Source organism: Xenopus laevis, chromosome 7L, assembly GCF_017654675.1.
Source record: "Xenopus laevis strain J_2021 chromosome 7L, Xenopus_laevis_v10.1, whole genome shotgun sequence".
Lineage (NCBI taxonomy): Eukaryota > Metazoa > Chordata > Amphibia > Anura > Pipidae > Xenopus > Xenopus laevis.
Window position 1 is genome coordinate 9,218,056 of NC_054383.1, and position 22,219 is coordinate 9,240,274.

General features: G+C 36.1%; 1 protein-coding gene across 1 annotated transcript in view; it reads right to left on the reverse strand.

The window, feature by feature from the left end:
* Positions 1-22,219, reverse strand: part of LOC108695740 (protocadherin-15-like) — a 555,442-nt gene that overhangs the window by 238,758 nt on the left and 294,465 nt on the right. The window contains exons 12-13 of the mRNA XM_041570198.1: positions 16,967-17,173; positions 7,791-7,925 (exon numbers count right to left, since the gene is read on the reverse strand). Of these exons, the coding sequence (XP_041426132.1) occupies positions 7,791-7,925; positions 16,967-17,173 (342 nt within the window). The remainder of the gene's footprint in view (positions 1-7,790; positions 7,926-16,966; positions 17,174-22,219) is intronic.

Sequence of the window (22,219 nt, forward strand, 5' to 3'; positions counted from 1 at the left end):
CCCATGACAGTATCCCTTTAAGGTGAGGCTGGTGATGGATTTTCCTGGGGCAAGGATTAGGGACAGGAAGGTGCAAGAGGAATTTAAGTTAAGTGGTAAAAGCTTAGACTCAGGTTTAAGACTGGGTATAGGTTAAAGGAGAATAATGTTAAGTTATTGTGAGCTATGTTATTCACAGCCTTCAGCAGCTAATGGTTTTGCGCATATGTTCACTATGCTAAACAAAAGTTACAAACAATTACATTTGTATTGGTTAGGGTACATTTTTATTATGTTAGTGTAATGTACATGGGAATAAATTCAGCTGCGGCTTTTCCACCCATGCTGTTGTCGATGTGTGTATTTGGGGTACAGGTTATAGGGATCATGCATTAAATACTAAAATAAACTCATGTAGTTAATGGAAGCAAATCCCACCAACCATGTTTCCATATCTAGTGGAAAATATTCCCATTGTTTTCAGACATGTTTCAGGTACATCTTGGACAATTTTATAAAATAACATAATGTACTGTAATAGATGTGCAATATATCAAATAATGTTTCCATGCATCTGCTCATGGCGTTCTCCTTTGTCACTTCTGTCTTCAGTTAATTAACTCAGCACCATGATGTTTATGTTTCTATACTACAGCTCACCTTTGTATAAACATGATAGCAAATATGGTGCGTGTGCTGCATATAGAATCACTTCGATTTACTTGTAGGAGCCATCACTAATTCGTTTTTATGAGACCTTCTGCTAATTGGCAAACTCAAATGCTATGCATATAGTGTCAGTGTAAGATTACATATATCCAGCACCGCTCTACATTGGTTTATCTTCAGTTCAGACATCACCATGCATTTGTTAATCTGCTTCAATACAGAATTATCCTGAAGCACACTTCTGTGACAATTATGCCTTCTCTGTGCAGAATGACAGTTTATTAATATTCAGATAGATTTTTCTGTCTCGCTTAATATTTGTTGATGCAATCAGTATTTGGTGGAATTAGTTTCCCATCCACAGCTGACTCAGTATATGCAATACTGTCTACATGGCAGATCCTAAGGCAAGATAAGGCCTCAGAATACTGATTAACTTTAGTGCAAGAGTTATAATAAAAACAGCTTGGATGAATGGTGAAGAAAACATCTGGCTCTTGGATAGGATTCATTGCCGATGACCAGTCAAAACTAGATTCAATTATTCATATTTCAATACCAGTCAAAGGGAAAAGTTACACATGTCTAACATTTTGCATGTTTCCCCAGCTAACCTAAAAAAAAAAAAAAAAATATATATATATATATATATACATATACATACATGTACACACATATATATATATATATATATTTATACATATATATATATATATATATATATATATATATATATATATATATATATATATATATATATATATATATATATATATATATATATATATATATATATATATATATATATATATATATATATATATATAGGACCAGAGAGTAGCACGCACACCTTTGCTCCAAAGGATTTATTAGAATACAAAAAGCATTTACATCGGATTTACATCATACATATATATATATATATATATATATATATATATATATATATATATATATATACGTATATACAGTATATATATGATTGCATTACAAAACTACTGTACCTGAAAAATATTATAGAAGGTGCCATTGCCCCTTGTTTCAGTGGGATTTTCACCTGCTATGCAAATTCTTGGATGCTGGATATATTCAACCAACACGAAAAGAGTAAAATACTTGATTCGAAGTTATAATTCTAGTTTGTACATTTTAGAGCAAAAAAAAAATGACCTAATGGTGAAGAAAACATCTGGCTCTGGGATAGGATCCATTGCCCATGACCAGTCAAAACCAGATTCAAAGATTTATATTTCAATACCAGTCAAAGGGCAAAGTTACACATCTCTAACGTTTTGCATGTTTCCTCATTTATTTATAGGCTTACTCTGGTATTCTCCCACACTTCAAAAACATCAAGGTAGGCTTATGGAGAATCTTTGTAATGTGCTGAGAAATATATTGATGCAATACGGACACATGAATGTTACGTTTTATAAATATTTTTTCTCATTTCGTGTACAGTCACCAAGACAAATACAGGTGCATCAGATTTTGTTTTGCTTTCTGGCACTCACTGTCATCATGACAATCATGTTAAAATATTCTGCTCCATTCGCAGATGGGACGAACAAAGAGTGATTATTTAATTTATGCACAATGTGGTAAATGTTGACCTCCCGCCTATTTATCTACATTCTCATTTTAGCTGTTTTAGAGGTTTTTGAATCACAAATAAACTCACTTTCACTTAAACCACAAATGCCACGTAATGTATTAAAATAAAAGATCTGAAACTAAAAAGTACAAATAAAAAAAACAACAAAAAGCATTGCGTGATCCTAATAAAAATACACTTTTTTCAGGCAATTACAAGCAAAAAAATTCTGAAAACCTCTAAATCTAAATGGCTAAAAAATGTCAGCTAGGATCAGTGTAGTTCCCATTGACTTATATGGGACCTCAACTGCTTTTACTTGGCAAGGTTTTGTATCACAGTTTTTTACACTTAATAAATCTCACATTTTTAGAGTTTTAGTGAAATTAAAAACCTGAATTTTAGAGAAAAACATTTGATTTGTGAAAAAAAGAAATTTGAATGATAGTAAATGGGTCCCTAACATCTCACTGAATTGTATTTGTCTTTACATTAAAGGGGCTGGTTTGGTCATAATAATAATAATTACTAGTGATGGGTGCATCTGTCCCGTTTTGCTTTGCTGGATAATTTGTGAAACTGCGGAAAAATTCACAAAACGGCAAAAATTCGACAAACGCTTTGAAGTGAATGGGCATCAAAATAATTTTGACACGAGTGACAATATTTATATGTGCAACTATTTTGCCAGTGAATTATCAATGCAGTTTTCTGAAAACATTTGCGGGTGGCGAAACACGGAATTCGCTGCAAATCCATGCCTGGCTAATTTATTCATCCATCACTAATAATTACTAACACACTGTAAATCCACCTAGCACAAATCTCTTTTTAATGGAATACAATTTTCACAACCACAGTGAAACCTAGTTTCTCCATCCAATCCATGTTTTCATCTGTTGGCCAGGTTTTCTATTTTACTGTACCTTGTGTAGATTTGTGATTTACAAAATTACTTATCATAATTCTGTTCACATGTAAATCACCATGACCTCCAATGCTAATCAGTTTGAACTTAGTCATATTTTCAAAATCATAATAAACAGTATTACACTCCAACTAAAAATACACTCAACGTCTATTAAATATAATTTGTCCTGCATAATATGCAATCAAACCAGCATCTGCAATGTTTGGACATAAAACATATTATGTATAAACATCAAACTAAGAAAGCCAAAATAATCACTTGGACAACTGAAATGTTTGATACTGACAAGAAAAGTCTGAGGTGCATTCCCAGTATTATCCACAGGATGCAGCTGCCCCCAGTGCTTGAATTGGGAAAAAATAGGTGAAGGGATGAGGTGTGGCATGTGTAGCTCCACCCACAGAGAAAAGCAGCGCTGGAAGGAACTGAAAAATTTGCAGCCACACCCCTAACTAAACCAGGATGGAATATTGGCAATTTCATGTATAAATACCCCCAGAACCCATAGCAGGGTGGGACAGAGGCAATTACATGTATAAATACCCCCAGAATTCATAGTATGATGGCATAGAGGCAGGGTCACAAATTATACCCACTGAACAGTTATGTAAAACAGTCTCAGCACGTTTAGAAAAATAAATAAACATCACATTATCCCAGATAATGGCAGACAACAATTAAAGAGTTAAGGCTAGAATTCTTACCGGTCTTAGAATTATAGGAGACCCTTGAATACTAACTTACTTAAAAGGTGTATGTGTGAGCCCAGAGCCTGCATATTAGTCCTGCATTGAGCCTCGGTTCTCATTCCCCTTCATCCTCTCCCAAGTGCAGCAGTGACTTGAGCAGTGGGCACCCTGCCAGGACTCCCGGCGCAGCCTCCTCTCCTTCCCAACCCTGTTGCTCATACACCTAGTAGATCACGTTGCACTTCCAATTATCCATTAAGCTGATTTGAGCCGCATTTCCTGGAGGTGGCATTCTCCTTTACTTTCCCCCCGCAAAGAGACAGAGAGAAGGGGAAAGTGGTGTGGGGTGGGACCAATCGGTGAATAGAGAGGACAGAGAGCTACAAACAACCACTACCTCCCATGCTTATCAGCAATTTAGATTGCATGCAAATCCTCCCAGCCCCATGAGAAGAATAACTCACATAATCGCCTCTCCCCCCTCCTCTTCTCTTTTCTAAGTGGAAAGGTTTTTTCTTTGAGCAGCAGTAGCAGAGCCAGGGGAAGCCCTTGCAGCAGCAGTGTACACTTGGGAGAGCTGCTCTCAGCTTCTCCCCTATCTCTCTCATTTCTCCTTTACCCTAGTTACCCTCTTCAGCCATGGGAAGATGGTGGGGAGCTCCGGCAGTGCTTCTTTGGACTTTATGCGCTCTGATGGCAGTAGGTTTGGGGTTCAGCAGGGGCCCGTGTCTCGAGAGAGAGCTGGAGCATAGAGACGAGGAGGCGAACGGTGTGCTCATCCAGAGAGTGTAGGAGATCATGAACGTGGACGCGGTGCATCACACCTACTCTTGCAAGATACTGGGGGCACCTGGGCATTTTGGTGGGTGGGTTTTCAACTTCGGGAGACACGGCGGCAGTGATTAGTGTCAGCAGCAGCAGCTTGCGCTGTGGGGATTAAACAACAGCAAATGTGCTTTATATGGATTTGATTTCTTCTCTTCTCCATGTGATTGGAGTGCAGGAGTGTGTCACTGTGAGGGAATGGGAGGAGCCAGAGCAGGGGATAAGGTAGAAGACAATGCTGCTCTCTGAGGCAGTGGTTAATGAGAAGGTGCCCACATAGGAGCGCGTGTTCTCCGGAAGTCGTCTTCTGTCTTTCCATATTCGGAGCGCATTAAAGCTCCGGTATGCAAAATCTCACCTGGCGGGATGCAATTTGGTGAAAAAAAGAAGTGGTGGGATGGCATCCCGCCACATCCCGCCCCAATTCAAGCACTGGCTGCCCCAATTCATCAGTTCTAAAGAGTTTTTTCAGATGCATGCTTTCAGATCATTCTCCACTTTTCCATTCTTATTAACTTTTAGTGCCAATAAATCTGTCTCCCATTGCAGATTTGTTCTATGAATGATGAAATTGTGTTGCCATTGTATTTTCATCACTGTGTGATTTTTGTTATTGCTGACAAATCTTAGTTTAGCAAAGCAAATGCATGTAAATGTATCAAAATGCATTTGTTAGCATTGCCTCAATCCAGATCATGGTTTTCTCAATGATTCTAGAATAAATTCATTTATTTGGGTGGTTGTTAAAATTGAAAAAAAAAAAAAAAATACTGGAATTTCTCATGATTTCTCAAAGGAAAAAATCTAGAACATTCAAATGAAGAAATGTGGCAACTAAAACCTGGTGAGCTGCTACAGAAGTCAATTAGAGATGTATTTTCAACATTGAGCTATTTAATTTTTGAGGATTTTATCCCTCTATTATCTAGTTTTTCCAGCTTCTTTTGCCCAGTCCGGTAACTTAAACTTTTGACTGATTTAATTGACCGGGATAAGTTAGCACATTGCATTCAAAATTATAATACAGAAAAATACCCATAAACATCCTAAGCACCCTACTTTATAAATATAGTTATAACACTCTGGTTCTGGAATAAGGGATTGTTCACCTTCCAAACACTTTTTTCAGTTCAATTGCTTTCAGATTGTTCCCCAGAAATGAAGATGTTTTTCAGTTACTTTCCATTATTTATTAAAAGTTAAAATAATGTTCCTGTCTGTGGTGTTTGAGTCTGGCAGCTAAGTGACTCAGGTGCAGATTAGGAACTGTTACAACTTTGCAACATTTAGGGGCAGATTTATCAAGTGTCGAATTGAAAATTCTAAGTAAAAAATTTTGAATTTCAAGCTACTTTTGTGTACTTCAGCTAGGGAATAGTCCAAAATTCAATTAAATGTACTGTCTCTTTAAAACTTCAACATCAACCATTCACCATCTAAAACCTGCTGAATTACTGTTTTAACCCATGGGGGACCTCCTAGAACCTGCTTGGAGTCAGTTGGACTTTGAAAAATCAAAAAAAAATTTTTTTAAATTCTTTGAATCAAATTTGATCAAATACCATCTTACTTTGATTCAAATGATCGAATACAGTCTATTCACCCACAGAAAAAAAACTAAGATTTTTTAAGTAAATTTTGGTTGGTCTTTTTTTATTCGAATTTTGGAATTATGGGAGTCCAAAAAACTCCCATTACTTCAAAATTTGACCCTTGATAAATCTGCCCCTTAGTTGATACATTTCTCAGCAGCATCTCTGGAGTATTAGCAACTATTGTATCAATTCTAAAAGCTACCTGTAATGAAACCCAGAGATTCTGCTCAGCAGGGACAATAATAAGAAATGTATTAATTAAGAACAGTTAAAATGGTCGGCGACCGCCCCTCTCAGAGCTGCTTTAAAAGGTGAATAAAGACACTTTACACTTCAATATTAGAAAAACAGTGACACATAGAAAATGAAAGTAATTGGAAAAAGTCATTATTTCTGGTAATCTATCGGAAAACATCTAGTTGTTTGAAGGTGAACAACCCCTTTAACATAATGTCCTTTTTCTACAAGAGGTTTTAAAAAAAATGATTTCCAATACTTCTGCTACTTATTATGCATTTTTCACTTTCCTAATTTTTCTGCTGAAGTGACATTAGTCACTTTTTCTCCTTTGTATAACAAGTAGTGATGAGCAAATTTGATTGTTTCACAGACAAATACTGTATGTGATATGGCATAATTTTGTTATTTTTGCTGCATTTTTTCCCACTCAAAATGGGGAAAAAGTCAATAGGCAATTTTCCTGTTTTTTTTTTCTTCTACATATTTTCATAAACTTTCTCACAGTGAACATTGTGCTAAGGTGAAATTTTGCCAAGGTTGCCAAAAAAGTGTATGTATAAGTTCTGGAATTCGTTGAGCAAAAGATTTTCCACCTTTATAGCATTAACAGTTCTCTGTTGATACACAAGTGAAGACATTTTAGTGAAAGAATGGCCGTGTTGGAAAACATCTGTTTATCAGAAGTATATTTAAAAATAGGTACACCAGATACTCATACCATGGTCCTTGACCTAACAAGTACTGATTCATGATATAATTTAGGGGCAGATTTATCAAAGGTCAAGGGGAATTTTCAATGAATTAATTCTAATTTTGAGCTATTTTTTATGTATTTCAACTAGGGAATAGTCCACATTCGATTCAAATTTTTTTTTAAAAATTGAAAATTCTAATATCGAAATTTATTATGTGCTGTCTCTTTAAAAATGCAACTTCGACCATTTGCCATCTAAAACCTGCCAAATTGCTGTTATAGCCTATGGGGGACCTCATAGAACCTATTTGGAGTCAATTGGTGGACTTTGAAAAATCAAAGTTTGTATTTGAGGAAAAACTTTGAATCAAATTTGATTTAATGCGCTATTCCTTCGATTCGTATGATTCGAATTCAGCCGAATATGGACCTATTCGACCAAAAAAAAAAACTTCAACTTAATTTTTGGTTGGTCTTTTTGAATTCGAATTTCGAAGTTTTTTCAATTCGAAATTCGACCCTTTATAAATATACCCCTTAAAGAAAGAAATGAGATAGACAAGAAATTGCTCACCGAGAATCGATAGATTTGCTGGGTCTCTCTGTCAACAGGTTGAAGCAAAGTAAGGTAACGGTTTATTCCAGTCGGTGTCACAGAGAAAACTGTACGATATGCATTTAAGTAGAGATATAGTTGGGGATCTTTTGTCTGTGAAAAGAAGAGACATAATTCATATAACCGTACAACCATTAAGCTCATATAATGTACGTATTATCCAAATTTGGAGATAACTAGTGAGGAATTATTCTCCTAAAATGTTAAATTGGATTATGTTTTAGTTGTACAAACACACCACACAGAAATGAACCAAACAATTAACTTTAATATGGTACAGACACACTAGAATATAACTAGCAATATTTATATAATATTCATGCTTCATTTATTGCATTGATACAAATTTTTTGGAAACAATGTTACATTTTAAATCTAATATGAAATATTAGGAACAGCATTATATTTTACCACCATAATGTGATTATTTAATGTGACATTTAATAAAATGAAATTTAATGATTTCATACAATTTAATTTTTAAAAAAGTCATTACAAATCAAGGTTTTATTTTCTGATGACTCACAGTGATAACATCTGCATTTGCAATTTTTTTGAGTTTAAATTACACAAACTTGAATTTTGATAAATAGGCTTCTTGGATGCCTATTTATGGGTTTACAAGCTCAAAAAAAGGTGAAAAACTCAAATTGAAAAAATAATTGAAGAAATCGTTTCAATTTTGCTTAGCATATAGTAGCTTCCATTGAATTGTACAATTTTTAAATGTTAAAGTTTTACATTTAAGTTTCTTTACCTTAATAAATAATTCAAATTTGTGAGTTTTAGCTTAAAAAAAAACCTCAAATGATGATCAAACTCCAAATTCAAACAATGATAAGTCAGCCCCTTAAGCATTCATTAAACAAAATGCCACAGGAAGAGCTTGACAAAATAATGTAATACCCCATAAAGGACAACTAAAGACTAACTAAAGATGTAGCTGGAAATGCTGTACATTATGTTTTGTGCTTCTGTACCAGCCCAAGGCAACCACAGCCCTTTAGCAGTAAAGATCTGTGTCTCCAAAGATGCCCCAGTAGCTCCCCATCTTCTTTTCTGCTGATTCACTGCACGTGCTCTGTGCTGCTATCACTTACTGAGCTTAGGGACCCACTCACAATATACAGTACACATAGAATAGAAATGTCACAATATAAGGCTGATTAGTAATTAATACAGATAATTACTACATGGCAGCACAGAAACCAGTGCAATTAGCATCAGAATTTAATAATCTGCAAACCTGTAGCATCAGCTTATATTACAGGGGAAGCTCATTTTCTGCTGGATAATTAGTGACGACCCCTAAGCTTAGCTTCTCAACAGCCAATCAGAGCCCACTGAGCATGTGAGTGTCACAGACACTTTCCAAGATGGTGACCCCCTGTGACAAGTTTGAAGTCCTGGATCATTGCTGCTATGGACAAGCTCAAACTTTAGGCTGGTGCAATAAGTTCTCTATATAAAATAAGGCATTTTAAGCACTATTCATTTTTAGGGTTTAGTTATCCTTTAAGGCTACTGGTGTCTCAACTGCCCAAATAGAATCTTTTTGCTTGCTCTCAAAAAAGGATATCTTCTTTATAATCAATTTTATATTTACTGTTTGTGTACATTATTTTACAGCATAAATATATTTTTTATTTATTTATTTTAATCAACTAGTTCTATTTAGGTACCACAGTAAATATGTTGTATTGCCAGTAATTATTCTATTTGCCACTTGGCACTATGCCGACAACTTCAATTCATTTTAATGAGTTCATTTCAGAAATGCCAAGCCTTTGCTACAATTGACAGCCTTCCAATACCCAAGTGGAAAAACTATCAATTAACTGATTTTCACTTAAAGTACAATAAAAATGACAGCATTTGACAATGGTAAATAATAGGAACGTATAACCTGTTTTAGGATTGCTTTAAGATGTGTAGGGGAATCATATAAGGTGAATACTACTTAAAAACTGCTGAAAAATTATCCAAGACTAATTTTTTTTAACGTGTTGTGATATTGTTACTATTGTGCTGTTTTAAAATTATCTTCAAATGTTCTAAATTTAACAATTACCTTAAAATGTAAAAACTTAGTTTTTTCTAAAATCCAGGAATAGTGAAGAGCGAATGTTTTGCCAGCCATGGATTCACAGAGAAATTCCACATTTTGCTTCTGCAAATTTTTTTGTGAAACTGCATGAAAATTTTGCGATGACAAAAAAGTTGCTGAGAGAAAAATGTTGCCATAGGAAAAAACGCCCATTGACGCATCTGAACAAAAAAGTTTCCATAAGAAAAACGCCAATTGACTTGTGACTAATGCATTTGGAGAGACAAAAACTATCACATGTAAAAAATTGTCACACATAAAAAAAATGGTGACGTCCATTGACTTTAATTTATTGCAGGAATTTCTTGCTAATTTTTTCTCTGTTTGGTGAATTTTTAAGCAAAACAGGACAGATTCGCTGATCACTATCATACTGTATATAACAAAAATGAGCCATTGTGCAATTACAGCATCAACACGGTCCAAGAAATCTAATACAAGAACAATTTCACAGGAACAAACTTCCTTCAACACGGTCCAAGAAATCTAATACAAGAACAATTTCACAGGAACAAACTTCCTTTAAGTATTTTACATTTTTTTTAATAATTTTGACTTTCCTATGACATATTAATGATGTTCATGTGTGTTTGAGGTATGTTTTACGCTATGTGCTTCCAGAACAAATCTAGCATCTTATCTATGTGCTACTGATCTTTACCAAAACACCTGCAAGCAAAAATTACATCAACAGATAACAAGCATCCCAAAGAATATTTAGATCTTTTTTACATCCTCTTGTCATTATGTTTTTTGCAATTACAAGCTTGACCCACCACCCAGATATGAACTCTCTAATAAAGTCTCTTAATTTTTTTACACAAAATAAATCATGCTCTTCTATAAAGTGTATGCACTACGTACTATACAGTATAATCTCATTTGTAAGGGGCCATAAAACCTGGTGCAAACTGCTATGTTTTTCACAATTGTTACACTGCTCTGTGCTAAGCTCTTAGGGGTGCAGATCAATCTGCTCCAGAATGGAGCAAAACAGCATGTATCACATAAATGAATACAGTGCTGCCTGCAGTTGTTAATACTGTATTCACGATGGGCATGCTAGTGAAGTAACAGGCATACAGTATGTATGTACAGATATGTAAATGAGGGAGCTATATCATGGGGTATTGTGCTATGAGTAGATTCAGCTCAAGGTACTGTCTGCCCCAATGGTCTTCATACATATTAGCCTATTTGCAATTTCCCCAAGCAGAGCACATACAGTTGAAGCCACTTTGGTTTGTGTGTTTAACACATAGGGGCAGATTTATCAAGGGTCTAATTTCAAGGGTTAAAAAACCCTCAAATTCGACCCTCGAAGTAAAATCCTTGGAATTCGAATAGCGAATTCGAAGGATTTTAGTGCAAAGCTTCGATCGAATAAAAATTAGATTCGAACGATTTTAAGCAATCGATCGATTTTTATTTGATCAAAAAAACTTGAAAAGTGCTGGGGAAGGTCCCCATAGGCTAACATTGCACCTCGGTAGGTTTAAAGTGGCGAAGTATGAAGTCAAAGTATTTTTTAAAGAGACAGTACTTAGACTATTGAATGGTCGAATAGTCAAACGATTTTTACTTTGAATCGTTCGAATCATTCGATTCAATCGAATTCGATCGAATTTGACCAAGTCGCTGGTCGAAGTACCCAAATAAATACTTCGAAATTCGAATTTTTTACATTCGAATTATTCACTCGAGCTTAGTAAATCTGCCCCCTAATGTCTAAACACGTGTAACCCGCTTATTCCATTTAAAACAGAAAATTGTGTCACAGCATCCCATCTAATTAATGGGTTCACCATTGTCAAACAATGGTGCTTTGGTATGCTAATGAAAAGGTTACTGCAAATTCATTAAATGAGTTAAGATGATTTTAGATGACAGATTCTCAAATTAATCTCGAGTCATGACGCATTTAACACACAAATCCAAGTGGCTGTGGCACTTCCACACGGATATTGGCTGTTCTTTGCAATTGAAAAAAAAATCCATGGGAAGGTTCAAGGGGCACATCGGGGGGTACAGCCCAGCCCTGTCATTACCACCTGCTTTATGGTAAGTAAGATGGCCCCATTGCAACCTGAATCTCCCGCTGCTCCCTTACTTGTGAGTCTGGATGACACACAAGTTAGGGAACAGGTAAGGTACAGGCTTACAGTACATACCCCTCCTGCCTCTCACAAATCAGAGTTGCTGAATACACAGGCAGGGCTATATTCAACGAAGTCCCCACAGGTGTCTGTACTTCATAATGGAGTGCAAAATCTGCAGCAAAGTAAAAAAAAATAAAAGGATTTTTTGCACTGTGCACACTGCCTTTATAATTATACAGTAGATGAGCCCCATCATGTTCATGTGCTGTGAAAGAGGTGGTTCCCCTAATTTTTATATAGAATGGCCGATTCTAAGCAAATTTTCAATTGGTGTTTATTATTTTTTTTTATAGATTTCTAATTATTTGCCTTCTTTTTCTGACTCACAAATGACAACAATGCTTTGTAAAGCTATACATCTATTTTTATTGCTACTGTTTATTACTTATCTTTCTTTTCAGACCCTCTCCTATTCATATTCCAGTCTCTGATTCAAATCAATGCATGATTGCTAGGGGAATTTAAACCCTAGCGACCAGATTGCTAAAATTCAAAACTGGAGAATAAAATGATAAATAATACAAAAATAAAAAAAATACATCTATATTGTCATTTAGTAAAGCTTTTTCTTTTCTTTAAAGATTAATGAAAGGGAATTAAATTCCCCAGGTTTAGGGCAGTTTAATCCTCTCTTTCTTCTATTGTCTTATTTAATCCAAGAGATGGAGGAATTTCAGACCTTGGGGCAGATTTATCAAGGGTCGAAGTGAATTCGAGGGAATTTTCAAAGCAAAAAAATTTGAAATTCAAAGTAATTTTTTGGATACTTCGACCATCGAATAGGATACAAGAATTTGATTCGAAGTAAAATCGTTTGAATATTCGATCATTCGATAATCAAAGTACTGTCTCTTTAAAAAAACCTTTGATTTCAATACTTTGCAAAATTTAACCTGCCGAAGTGCTATGTTAGCCTATGGGGACCTCAATCAAAATAAAGGAAGGATTTAATCGTTCGATCAAATTCGATGAAAAAAATGTTGAGCAATATTTGAAGTCAAAGTATTTCAATTCGATGGTCGAATTTTGAAGTATTTTTAACTTCGAAATTCGACCCTTGATAAATCTGCCCCCTTGTGTAATCATGTGTCCCATTATTACACAAGGTCTGAAATTTTACACATTTTAACTCACGTTTACAGTGGCAGCTCCTCGCTGGAGCCGTAACTGCTGTGACCGATCTCCAGAAAACTGAGCACAGCTGCAGACTGGTAATGTTACAAGGTCAGACCTTACATAGTAGATCAAATGAACTAATTGCTCTTACATTCATCTTCTTGCCAGTGCTTAATTCAAACAGCAATAATAATTACACATGTGCATAGTCAATTTACTTGAAATATGACATTAAAGATTGCATACTTCAGCTTATCCACAAAGATGTTTTTCAAGAATTGAATGTAATGCTAGAGTTTAGATCAGCATCAGTTTATTGCATTATTCCATAATAAGGGACAAAAGGTAGTCATCTTACTTAGATAGTAACACACATGGGCGTAACTACAGAGGAAGCAGACCTTGCAGCTGCATGGGGGCCAGGAGGTATAGAGGACCCATGAGGCCCTAATTTATATATAATTTCAATAAATATTGGTAAGTCAACCTCTAAACATTTTGGAGGCCTGAAAAATAAATTGCTGTGGGGCCCAGTAATATCTAGTTACACCACTGGTAACACACATGCAAGAGAAAACGAAATCCTGCACACCATGCATTCTAATGGACAACTCAAACAAGCCATCACACTTTATACATACGGGAAGTGCGCCCAGTATTATCCAAGGAAAAAAAATGTATTATGGGAAATGAAAGAAGTAAAAAGTTAAAGAAAAATACCACAAACATTGAATGCAACAAAATAATGGAAAATGTAATAGCGCTACTTATTATTGTATTGAATTAACATGCTTGTGTTTGACATTTAGTTAAAGTCATTAGGGATGTAGCGAACCGCCGCCGATGTGTTCGCGAACGCCGTTCGCGAACACCGGCATAATTTGCGAACTGTTCGCGAACTGTTCGCGAACTTCGATCATCCGAAAATCGTTCGATTCGAACGATCGAAGGATTTTAATCGTTCGATCGAACGATTTTCGTTCGAATCGAACGAAAATCGTTCGATTTTAGCGATCGAATGGTCGAATGGGCGACCGATTTTGACGCGAACGCCTATTGGCGAACGTCGCGCGACGTTCGCGAACTTGCGGCGGACGCGAACAGTCGAAGTTCGCGCGAACTAGTTCGCCGGCGAACAGTTCGCTACATCCCTAAAAGTCATATGAGAACTTAAAGGAAAACTATACCCCCAAAATGAACCCTCAAGCAACAGATAGTTCATATCACATTAAGTGGCATATTAAAGAATCTTACCAAACTGGAATATATATTTAAGTAAATATTGTCCTTTTACATCTCTTGCCTTGAGCCACCATTTAGTGAAGGTCTTTGTGCTGCCTCAGAGATCACCTGACCAGAAATACTTCAACTCTAACTGTAACAGGAAGAAGTGTGGAAGCAAAAGACACCACTCTGTCTGTTAATTGGCTCATGTGACCTAACATACAGTACAGTGAATCCTACGATCCCAGGGGGCGGCCCTTATTTTTTAAAATGGCAATTTTCTATTTAGGATTACCCAATGGCACATACTACTAGAAAAGTATATTATTATGAAAATGGTTTATTTACATGAAGCAGGATTTTACATACGAGTTGTTTTATGCAATATCTTTTTAGAGAGACCTACATTGGTTGGGGGGTATAGTTTTCCTTTAAATATGCCTAAAATGCATGCAACATCCTTCATGTTCAATGACATATTAGTAGACATATGTGTACCTACAGTAGGGGCACATTTACTTAGGGTCGAATATCGAGGGTTAATTAACCCTCGATATTCGACTGTCAAAGTAAAATCCTTCGACTTCGAATATCGAAGTCGAAGGATTTACCGCAATTCGTTTGTTCGAACGATCGTAGGAAAAATCGTTAGATCGCACGATTAAATCCTTCGAATCGAACGTTTCAAAGGATTTTAATTCATCGATCGAACGATTTTCCTTCGATAAAAAATACTTAGAAAGCCTATGGGGACCTAACATTGATGCTTGGTAGGTTTTAGGTGGCGAAGTAGGTGGTCGAAGTTTTTTTTAAAGAGACAGTACTTCGACTATCGAATGGTCAAATGGTCGAATAGTTGAATGATTTTTAGTTTGAATCGTTCGATTCAAAGTCGTAGTCGAAGATCGAAGTAGCCAATTCGATGGTCGAAGTACCCAAAAAAATACTTCGAAATTCAAAGTATTTTTTATTCTATTCCTTCACTCGAGCTAAGTAAATGTGCCCCTAGCTGTCTGTAACTCCCTAATGGTATTTTCCAGGAAGGTAGATTGGTAGACAAGTTATTGGGTGGCTATAGCTGTCAATGACTGTGTGCCCCCTTTTGATGAGGAAGGAAACCTGGCATGAGTTTCTGTACTTTTTGGGCAAAAATGCTGTAACTTTCCCTGTACAGGCTTTTGTAGACTAAAAAAAAAAGCCGAAAAAGCTTGAGCAATCATAAATAGGCCCCTAAAAAGAAAGCACTGGTTTATATAATTTTTTTAAAAAATCTACAAAAATATCCCATGTGGAAACTTTCTATTTTGAATTAATTTTTTAAAATCCTTTATTTCTTAAAAAAAAAAGCACCATTTTCAGTTGTACCCTGGAATGTTATGCTTTCCCTTGTTAAACAAACAGATTAATATCAAGTTACTACATTATATTTATGATTTAGGTTTGGGCAATATCAAATTCTAAATACAGAAAGTGAATACAAATTTGTCAGGCTGCATTCTAGAGATACCAGCATGCTAAAAATATCATATTGGACTTTACTTCAGTTTCCCTGAATCATTAGGAATACTGGATTTCTATTTTTAATGCATTGCTTTTTTAAAGAGACCTTATTATGAATGTAAACGGCATTTTATATATATATATATATATATATATATATTTATATCTGAATATTAATATTTAGTATTTAATATTCATTTGTAAAAGAATTTGATTTGAGCCTGAGTATGCAGAGTCTTCACCTTCTGTCTGAAACTGTTTACTCAGCACTCACTGTATTAATGTAGGTTAATTAAATTGATGCCACTAAAACAACTCATAATAATGATAAGTGGAACTTTGCAAAAACTCTGTCCATCTTCAGAATCAAATGTATTTTTCTATTTAGTGTCTGAATATGTTTATGCTAATCCTTTACTTTCTGAAATATGCCAGAATTATTTTAATGGCAACACAATCTACAGTATATGAGTAACCTAGTTTTTGTTCTTGCATAAATATATAAAGGAAAAATGGTTTATCCCATCAATCAAATGTTTTAAGAAGCACTATTAAAAGGTACTGTCAAAGGAATGGCAGCAACGAGACTTAATGCTTACTTTTCACTAACATGGTTTCTTGATGTAAAAAAATTAAAATTTACCCATGTGCAGTAACCCATAGTAACCAATTGGCAATTAACTGTCTATGCAGGTACAATAATAAAAGAAAATGAATAATTGCTTACTAGGCACACCTGCACCAGGATAAATTGATGCAACAGTGGGTGTATTTTTTATTGGTATATAGGCATGATGGGTAGTGATACTCTGCACCCAAACACAGGGGCGTTTCTGCTATCAGGTTAGTTCAATGAATGCCTCTCAGAATAGTCACATGTAGTCCCACTAATGCATACAACTGATGGTTGAATTGTACAATATGGGTTGTTAGTAAAAGTGGGAAAGAAGGGGTGTGGGTTAAATAAAAGAAAAAAAAAAGGAAAGAAAATGGAACTATTAGAATTTCAAGATAAAATAAAAACTCACCTCTTCAATATCATTATCAAGAGCTACAAATTTTAATGGTGCAGTAAAATTTTGGTTGTCTGAGATTGTTGTTCCCACTGGTGAAGACTCCAAAATATAGCCTTGATATGTAGGAAATGTAAAATATGGGGCCTGATTATTCTCATCCAAAATGTCTATGTGAAGGTTTGCAAACACTGGAAGGGGGTGTCCGTTGTCTTGCTCTGCCTATGAGAAGATAATAAAAAAGATAAAGATCAAATACAGAAATAATATAAATTCTTATATTAATTCAGTCTTTCAAGTTCAAGGAAATTCTTTCACATAGAGCTGTCAATTGTTTTGCTGCATCTAGTGCACGGAAATTGGTTACTAACCCAATTTTTTGCTGAAAATAAAACCGAGTCCAATGAAAGTAAAGCACTATAAAAGTAAGGTTTTATATAGTTGAATAAACCATTCAAGGCAAACAGTTGCTAAAATCGCTAAATTTCTTGCAAAGATATTCAATAAATACAAAATTTAGTTTTCTTCAGTCAAAATTAATATTTGTAACACTGGTGGTTAAATAAGGCATTTTAAACAATGTTCGTATAGTCCATGACATGTACCTGGTAAATCTGCTAATGTAGCCAAATCTATGAAAAGGGACTTTCTTTCTGGCTGTAAAATAGTACATTAGAAACCAAAAGCATGATCACAATTTTTTTTCTCAATCGCCGGTATACAAATCTGAAAAATTTGATCATGTTAAATCACTCGAAAGAATACTTGATTTTGAATAAAAAAGATTTTCTATTCAATTTTTAAATTTTGGATTAAAAAAATACAAAAATTAAAATAACTTGAATGCTAAAAAAGATTCATCACACTGTCTACTATAGAAACTCGATTTAGTGACTGAATATTTTCAGTCCAATTATCTTTTTTTTTATTTTTTGGTAAACTTTGTAAAACTCAAATTTGAAAAACATGAAGGCCATAGACTACTGTTTAAATTTACTGTATCAAAGCCACAGATTACAGCCTAAAATGCAACCTAGACTAAAGTGTCATGGTATTACAACCACTGCTATTACAAACATTAATTTTGATTGCAGAAGATGAAGGCACTGTAACGCAGGAAGTGAGGGAATTCTGTATTGTGACAATCATTGCAAGAAGGTGATTATAGTCCTCGTCTGCTGCTATTTTATGAAAGCTCAAAGAAGTTTATGATGATTATTTCTAGAGAGTATTGAGTGAAACTTGGCTTCTGTTACTGAGATGGTGTCAGATGTTGTTGATATGTACTGTACATTGAGGGAAAATGTAATCATATTGTGACTTGTGCTTTGGAAGTTTATTGCGATGAAGATATTATTTTGCTGTCAGTTGTTCCTGGGCTTGTGAAGGAACAGCAGTGATTGATTTGTATGGCACATCCCTTGTGTGATCTAAAGGCAAGAAACGTTACAGTTCTTTCTAGACTTGTTTTCCAACATTGATACCTCATCAGAAGCTCAACAATCCTACGTCTGAACCACGCTCTTGACTGCCAGCTAGGTATAATTATCATACATTGTTTTTTGATAAGAAAAAAAATATAAAACCCTGTTTATGAGAAAGATAAATCCATTTTATGGGAAGGATTTGTGTTCTACTTATTTCCCATTACACAGACATTAATTCTAAAATAAAAGTTGATCCAGTATAAAAATGTGTTTATAACATTCACAAATATACATGTAAAAGTTACCAAAGCTTGACAGAAATTAAGTTCTTTGACATTGTGTGCAACTTTGATATCAAATTCCCTGCAAGCTATTGAGTTTTGTTAAAAAAAAAAAAAACCAGAGCAAGGAAGCATCTTGTTGATAGTTACATTCTTGACTTGTTGCTGTTATATCTCTAGTGAAACCCTGCAATTTGACTAGAAATGTATTCTAAATACAAGGGAATACCTTTGCTAGCATAGGTTTATGGAATCACTAGCAAATTTACAGGGCTGCCCCTTCTAAAATGTCCTTAGTACAGGGAGATATTTATGCTGACATAGTTTATAGTAGCTCAGCTCTGTGTGCAGGTTATGTACTAGAGAAGTAGTCTCTTGTGTTTTCTTAAGAAAAAATCCTAGCAGTATAAAACTAATTGCACAGCTTGCATCTCTACATGATTAGAAGCAGGTTATGATTAAATATAGGTGTGCTTAGAACAGGTGAATACATTGACAAGCATAGATAAAGTATCCATATATTCAAGCATAGGGAGCTGTACTAGAGAAGTAGTCTCTTGTGTTTTCTTAAGAAAAAATCCTAGCAGTATAAAAATGAAGATTTACTTTGCCGTTTAATTTTGCATAAAGTTATATTTGTTACACAATAAAGTGTGTGTTGAATGTTTTCCTAATGGGACCACCCACAGCTGTATTCCTGGATCCCATTAAGTGGAGGCACTGCCAAGAGAAGACATTCCCAGAACCCTTTCACCTTGCAAAGGGGACTCAGGATCTGCATTGGAAGTTGGTAAGAATGTACAACCTTGGCACCAGCAGGTTATGATTAAATATAGGTGTGCTTAGAACAGGTGAATACATTGACAAGCATAGATAAAGTATCCATATATTCAAGCATAGGGAGCTGTACTAGAGAAGTAGTCTCTTGTGTTTTCTTAAGAAAAAATCCTAGCAGTATAAAACTAATTGCACAGCTTGCATCTCTACATGATTAGAAGCATTCATACTACTATGGTGTAGGGATACACAGGGTTAATTTCCTTTTTCCCTGAAAATCTGAACCACATGGTGGAAATCTCCTTGTCTGTGCTGCTACAGGGTCTCTTGGAGTCTTGTGAGGGCTTGGAGCCTTGTCCCTGTGCAGCATGGATGACAGATACCAGAGGGTGCCACAAGGTGTCGCTGTTGCACCACCTTGAATATACAGGAGGGCCATGTACTCACAGGAGAATTGCTGCTTTCACTTTTATGGAGAGAGGGTGGACTGAACTGCTGCAAAGATGTAGGGGCAAAAATGGAGTTTGAGGCTGATGCAGGGTACGCCAGAGCCTGGTAAGCTCAACCATGCAGGTTTGAAGCTTGGATGGACATAGCTCGCGCTATGAAGAGTGCTGGGAGATGTAGTTCTGCAGAGGAGGATTTCTGAGTGCTCGCGCTATAGAAAGTACTGGGCAGTACTGGGAGCTGTGTTGTAAGGAATAAAGGGGGTTTATCATGCTCACGCTATGGACAATGCTGGGAGCAACACCCTGAAGATAAAGCAAGCTGCAGGTGCTTGGTTAAAAAGACTTCATCACTGTGGATGGCTGTTCCAGCTCGGTGTGAGTCTACCCATCTGTGTGAATCCCAAGGGTGAGTTGTTCCTGAGGGTGGGTAGAAAAAGAAAAGGATCCAGTGGGTCTCCTGTTGTGATACAGGCTTTTTGTGTGCCTGCCATGTGGGAGCAAATACCTTGTCCAGCGGGAAAAGTATTTGGACAGGTAGCGCTACCTGGGGACACTGGTACTCTTTGGGGGAAAGGGACCGAGACTCTTTTTCTGCCAAAGGGAGTAGTGTGGGACTTTGCCTAGCGACTTTGCCTAGCATGGAGGTGCCAGAATGGACTGCCACAGGGTCCCAGGGTAGTGGGTCATTTATGTTGATATAAATGAAGATTTACTTTGCCGTTTAATTTTGCATAAAGTTATATTTGTTACACAATAAAGTGTGTGTTGAATGTTTTCCTAATGGGACCACCCACAGCTGTATTCCTGGATCCCATTAAGTGGAGGCACTGCCAAGAGAAGACATTCCCAGAACCCTTTCACCTTGCAAAGGGGACTCAGGATCTGCATTGGAAGTTGGTAAGAATGTACAACCTTGGCACCAGTGGGGTCGCCAAGAGGGTGTTACAATGGGTTGGTCTTATTTATCCACAAGAGCGGTACAGGAGCCTTAATAATGGGAATCACATTTACAAGGATTGGACTTCTACATCTATGCAAACCTTTCTTTGAAAAATGTCTTATCCTTGATCATATGGCTGCAGCCTTATCTCAGATACGCTTATTTTGCATAGCAACCTTACATTTCTCCTTATGTTTGTTAAATATGCCATTAACCCTTTGCCTGCCAAGCACGTACGCTGTACGTTCTGGCAGGCAAGGGCTTTAACTGCCAAGCACGTACATTGTACGTTCTTGCAGTTTAACATGCTGTACTCTGCATCAGCGGCTTTAGCCGCCTCTGCAGAGACTTAGCAGTGCTGACAGCCCCCTGGGCAACAAGGCTGGGGGGCTGTCATGTCGGTCCTGCAACAGGATTGTTGCAGGATCGACCTAAAATCGCAAAAAGAAGCAACTTACCAGCTCCTCCGTCTTCCTTCTGCTCTCTGCTGCTCTGGCGACGCCCACGCACTTCCTGACTGCAGTGACTCAGCACACACGCTGCTGAAAGAGGATTAGACTCTCTCCCCTGCTCCAGCAATGGTAAGTGGCCTTTATTTGCTAAATTACACACTACACAAACACTACATACACACTACACTACATTGTATAGATCTGTACACAGTTACACAGTCATTTTAGTAAAGATTTTTTTTTTTTTTTTTTTAAAGTTATGTACACTTATTTGCACTTATTTCACACTTATATACACACTGTCACACCACTTTTAGAAGTGTATACACATGTATACACAAAAAACTCACAAAGAGGGATTTTTTTTTTTACTTTTTCATTTTACTAATTTGTGTTTTTTTACCCCTAAAAACCATTTGTTTTGGCAGCATGACTATTGGGTAATCGATTTTGGCCACTAATTATGCTGTTGGATCAGTAATTTTGTTATTTCATTGATTTACACAATTTTTGTGGTTTTATTGCAATTTTATCCCTGCATTATTTTTCCTTATGTATCTTTAGTATAGTTTTGCTGTTTGGTGCTTTGGTATAGAATGATAGATTTTACTTTGTTTGATCCGTCAGAATATGTACTTTCCAAAAATGTATGCTGTTCTGGGGGCTTTTTACAGTTTGGGGGTCTTACAACACATAACGCAAAGTTGGAGTACTGTTTTCAGCAGCTTAGTTGGCTAGTGTGAAAATTCATATGCATGTTTTTCATTTGGGGTCCGTACACACCACATACTTGGGTAAATCTATGCATATTGGGCATCAAGCTATTCATCAGACCTCTGACGTCCATATTTAGGGTGATTTTTCTTTGTACGTAAAACATTGTGTGCGAAAAATGCGGCAAACTGCAGCATTTTTAGGCAATTTTCAGAAATGTTGTAAAAC